This window comes from Nannospalax galili, unplaced genomic scaffold (assembly GCF_000622305.1).
Source record: "Nannospalax galili isolate Female #2095 unplaced genomic scaffold, S.galili_v1.0 scaffold155, whole genome shotgun sequence".
Taxonomy (NCBI): domain Eukaryota; kingdom Metazoa; phylum Chordata; class Mammalia; order Rodentia; family Spalacidae; genus Nannospalax; species Nannospalax galili.
Window position 1 is genome coordinate 7,865,216 of NW_008339923.1, and position 5,240 is coordinate 7,870,455.

A 5,240-nucleotide genomic window follows, 5' to 3' on the forward strand; every position below is an offset into this window, starting at 1 on the left:
CCACACACTCTGAAGCAGACGACTGGGAGCCCAGGCGTTGTCTATGCTTCGCTCACTGTGTGGCAGCCCTTGGTGTCTTAAATTCCACAATTTGTAAGATAAGAGTTAACCGAATGGACGGTTTTAACGCAAGCGTTACAAGCCTCTCCAGGAGGGCCGCTCACCCCGAGAACCAGGTCTGTGACTCATCGCCCAGAAGAGGCGGCTCGGGATTCCACTCTCCCAGGAGAGCCGGAACAGGCCATTTACGGCTTCGACCGCTCAGGTCACACCCACTGGCCCCCAGCAGCCCCCGCGCGGCGTCTAGTGATGCCCCTCGGTCCCGCCCCTCTGCGTAGAGCGGCGCGCCCAGCGTGCTGGGGTCTGGAGCGCACGCGTCGTGCGTCCCGAGCTCGGAGTTGGGCTCGGCGCCGCCGGGAAGGGCGAACGGTTTGGCCCGCCATGTTCTCCTTGACGCTGCGGGCCAAGGCGGCCGTCCTCACCGCGCAGTGGGTAAGGAGGCTGGTGAAGCCGGGGACTGCCGCCGCACTCACTCGCTCCGCGCACCTATCTTAGCTTGGGACCAGGCGCCCGATTCGGGCGCTGGACGGGTCAGCAGGTGGCAAGGACGCCGCGGCCTTCGCTCTCTCGAGCTCGGAGGGACGGTCCAGCCTGGGAGGTTGACTCCTAATTTAGCCAAGGACTGGAAGGAGGGACCGCTGGAGAATGGCTTTTGTAATTTGTCCTGGAGCGAACTTAGTCCGGGCTCTAGGTGGGCCTGCTGCGTTCAGGGCCGCGGCACCGAAAAAGTAGCTTGCATTACCAGGCCTAGTAGCACGCTGCTGCATAAATTAAAAGCACGTCCGAGAAAATGCTGGTTTGCTTGGTGAACGCTTACTGCGTTTCTCCGGGCCTAGGTGAAGGTGACTACCGTTTCGTTTGCAGCAGTTGTTCTTTAGTTTCAGAGATGCGCAGTTTAATTGTACTAATTAACGGTGAAAGAACAGTACCATATGTAACTGCACTCAAGAGTCGGAAGAGCTTTGTGGTCATTTGTGTTTCAAGTACCTTTCTCATAGGCGTGGAGAGTGAATTGTAGAGAGGTTGAAATACTGAAACAAACTTAAAAATACAGATTCCAGGGCCAGCAAGATAGCTCAGCAGGTGAAGGTACTTGCCACCAGGTATGAGGACCTGAGTTCAATCCCCTGAACCCACAGGGTGGAAGGATGAGAGCAGTCTCCCAGGTTGTCTTCTGACCTCCACATGCACGTCGGTTGTCACCACATACAATAAATAAATGTAAAAAAAATTTTAAACGCAGATTCCAGAAATGGCGATTATAATTAGCCATAGGGAAATGACTTGTGTCTGGATTTTGTTTTTCTTAAGATTTGTTATTATGTGTATTCGTGTGTGGGTGAGTGTATGCCTTGTGATTGGGATTCCTCAGAGGCCAGAAGAGGGTGTCAGACCCCCTGGGATGCCGTTACACTGCCTGAAGTCTGTGCTGAGAATTCAGGTCTTCTGGAAGAGCCACTTTACCAGCCCTCCATTTTTCTTTTTCCCCAGCAGTAAAATAAAAAGCTTAAGTCTATTCTCAACAAAAGATAGGGAGATAGTATACAGTAGCATAGTACCAGTTCAGGACTTAAGGATTAGACCTGAGTTCTAGAGTTCACCATCTTTTGTAGTTAGGTGGCCTAGGACTGTTAATATTTGTTGTGAATGAGGATATTCCCATTTGCAGTAAAGTCTGACTGTAATCATTGGGTTCTTCCTCTGCATCATATATTGCTGGGCCAAGGCAACAGTATGGATCAGATTGGATTTTTTTTTTTTTCTTTTGAGACAAGGTCTCATTATGTAGCTCTGGCTGGCATGGAACCTGCTATGCAGACCAGGTTGGCCTTGAACTTTTGGTGACCCTCCTGCCTCTGCCTTCTGAGTGCAGGGATTACAGGTGTGAGCCCCCATGTTCTGCTGGATTATAGTAATGACAGGTAATATTTGATGGCTGTTTTCTATATGTTTAAATATACATTTTGCACTTTATTAAGTCTAGTGCAGTTTTTGTAATCACAAAGTAGAAAGACTTAATTCCTCTTGCAGATTTATTTCATGTTAGAGTATCGAAGCAAATAGGAGTGTAGTGCAGTGTCACAGCTGCAATCCCAGCTGTGAGTTAGGGAGTGAACTAAGGAGTTAGAGGCAGGAGGATCAGAAGATTTAGAATCTAGGTTATCCTTGGCTACATAGTTCAAGGCTAGCCTATGGTACATAAGACCCTATCTAGACAAAAATAAAAACTCAAAAAGTCCAACTCCCCCAAACAAACAAGCAAAAAGATAAATATGGTAGTATAAAAATGGTGTTAGAGTTCTGAATAGGGCTAGTCAATTTTATTTGAAGAAAGGATATGATTTTTTTGTGGAGGTCATAACAAATTGCTTATATGGTCAGAATATTCTAGGTGGACAGAATGGTAGATGTTGGCAAGAAAAAGACCAGTGTGTACAAGCAGCCAGCTCTTTCTGTTGGAGGTAAAGTATGTTCCCAAATGAAGTTAGGAGGGATGAGAATTGGATCTTGGAATTCCTCCCATGCATGCTAAGAAATTTGATTTTATCTTAAGAGGCAATAAGGAGTCAATAGAAGGTTTTAGAGTAGGATATGGTAAGGTTCTGTTTGGGTAGATCACAGCACAGGGTTGAGGGAGGAATGGGTTTGACTGGAGTCAGGAGCAGGAAGATAAAAGGTTCTTGCAAAAACCCTAGATGGAAGATGATGAGACTATGTCTACTAAGAAGTAAAAGCAGAAAAAGTACCCATAGATATCTTTGTTTCTGAGGCAAAAGGTGATAGTGATATACATTGAAAAACAGTTAAAGTCTTATGTTTCTTTTTTAGGAAATTTTATGCATCTGTATACCTGTGGGAGTTTATGTGCACTCAGCACATGCAGGTGCCCACAGATGTCAGGGCTTTGGAGTCCCTGGAACTGGCGTTAGAGGCAGTTGTGAGTCTTATATGGGTGATGGGAACTGAGCATCAAGAGCAGTAAGCATTTTTAACTACTGAACCATCTCTCCAGCCCGTTTTGTGTTCTTGCAATTAAAAAAAAAAATAGATTCATCAGATAAGTTTAATTGAAAAAAAAAATTTTTTTTTTAAATTTTTATTTTATGTGTATGTGTGTATTGCCTGCATGTAGGTAAGCGCACTGGTGTTGTGCAATGCCTTCAGAGGTCAGAAGACACTGCTGGATCCCCTGGGACTGGAGTTACAGACAGTTGTCAGCTGCCATGTGGGTGCTGGGATTCGAACTCTGCTCTTCTGCAAGAACAGTCAGTGTTCTTAACCACTGAGCCATCTCTCCAGCCCCTGAAAAAAATTTTTAATTTTTTATTTATGTATAAGAACATTTGGCCTGCATATAAGTGCAGGCATGTCATGCAAAGCTAGAAGAGGACCCCTGGAATTGGAGTTACTGATGGTTGTTAGCTGCCATGTGGGTACTAAGAATCAAACCTGGGTCCTCTGGAAGAACAGTCAGTGCTCTTAACTGATAGGTAAAAAGTTAGCGGAGAACGAGCGAATGGAGGATGAGGCACTAAGACACAGATAAATCTCTCAGCGGGATAGAGCTTTATTTTGCATGGGACATGTTCCTTTCAGGGAAGGGACAATGTCTGCCCACCGATTGTGAGCTGGGGCTTATATACGGGGGCTTCAGGGTGCTGAAGACGGGAAGTTTTTTGGGAAAAAAATCAAGGGGGAGAAGCAGGAAAAGCAGGGCTTGTAAAGCTCGCTCTGTTTGGTCTGCCAGCCAGGGTGTGAGTTGGGAAGTGTTAAGGGAAAAGCTCCTGTACTAAACAGCTCCTAAACTCTCTGGTTAACAGGCAGGATCTGCTTATCTTGTCTTTGGAGATCAGAGGAAAGGCAGGCTGCCTCTTAGAAGAATCTGCTTCCCTTGACTTCAAAGGCCAAGGTGCTTATCAGCTCAGTTCCCTTTTTCAGGCTTGAAAAATCCAAAGTCCATGGGTCCCTGTTGGGGAGTGGGGAGGCTGCTGCTGTTTGAAACCCTAATAATCCAGCCTTTGTGTTATAGGATAGGGGGCGCCATTGTCATCTTGCTACTTCCTGCTGGACAGGGTCAATGTGGGGGGTAGGCTGGATTAGGGGGTCCACTAGGCAGCAGGGGTTGTCTCTCCGTGCATCTGAACAGGGTCCTTGATGGTTGACAGGTATTCGTATACATGTGAAGGGAAGGAAAGTAACAGCTGATTAAAATTAGAGTTAGTTTTTGGATTTGGTCCTGAAAATATCTGAAGAGGCAAGGAGCAATGGTTAGCACCAAGGTAATAGCTCATTTTTCATTTTCCTTCTTGCCAGGGCTGAACTCGAGAGTGATGGACTCAGGATTTGTTTTCAGGCATTTTGATAGTTGTTGGAGTGGCTAGAATCAGTGTCAATTACCTCTTAAAGGCTTCTAGATAGAGAAAACAAATTTAGCCATCATTTAATTTTTCAGGCTAGAACAATAGTGGGTTGCCTCTCTTAGCTGTAAGTGAGCACTACAGTATTGTAGACCGAGATTTGAAGTCTTACATCTAAGTAATGTTGTCTTACTAGGAACAAAATCGTCAGTGAGAGATAATTGTCTAAATAACGTAAAAGAACTTACGTCTAATGTCTGGGCTGTGTAATCCCTTGAACCCTTAAAATATACTGATGACTTTAATTTTGGTTATACTTTCCTTTTGGGTGTTTAAGACCATACTGTTGGCCCAAATAAACCAATTTATTTTTACTCTTAAGGTCATATGAGGACTTGAACCTCAGGGGTCACATGGGCTTAGGGGTAGCCCCTGGCTCCTCAGGCTTTTCTTTTACCATCATCTATGTGATGATAAGTCAAAAGGTCTTCCTTGACCAGGGCTTCAATTGGAAGCATGAAGGAAATGTTTCCTCTGTGTTGACCCTCCTCTTTGCAGAATGGACGCTGGTTCAAGTCCCTCTCCTGGGGTCTCCATGGCCTCCCTGAACAAGAAGACAGGTGACTCTCCAAAGTTACAGGACATTTCAAGAGATGCACCATAGCGCCTGGAATGTGTTTGACCTTGGAGGGCCAGGAACAAAAGTTTGTCCCTTTAAGTCCCTCTGACCAGATTAATATAGACCTTAGAGTCTGGCTATTAAACATCCAACAAGGTTAGTTACATGAGCCGGGTACATTAATTACCATGTGCTATGTAGAT

The 5,240-nt window shown here is 45.5% G+C and overlaps 1 protein-coding gene across 1 annotated transcript in view; it reads left to right on the plus strand.

Annotated features, from left to right (window-relative positions):
• Positions 1–331: 331 nt before the first annotated feature.
• LOC103735420 (NADH dehydrogenase [ubiquinone] flavoprotein 2, mitochondrial) overlaps positions 332–5,240 on the plus strand; it is a 40,039-nt gene continuing 35,130 nt past the window's right edge. Inside the window, exon 1 of the mRNA XM_008834669.2 lies at positions 332–492. Within this exon, the coding sequence (XP_008832891.1) occupies positions 442–492 (51 nt within the window). The 5' untranslated portion in view covers positions 332–441. The remainder of the gene's footprint in view (positions 493–5,240) is intronic.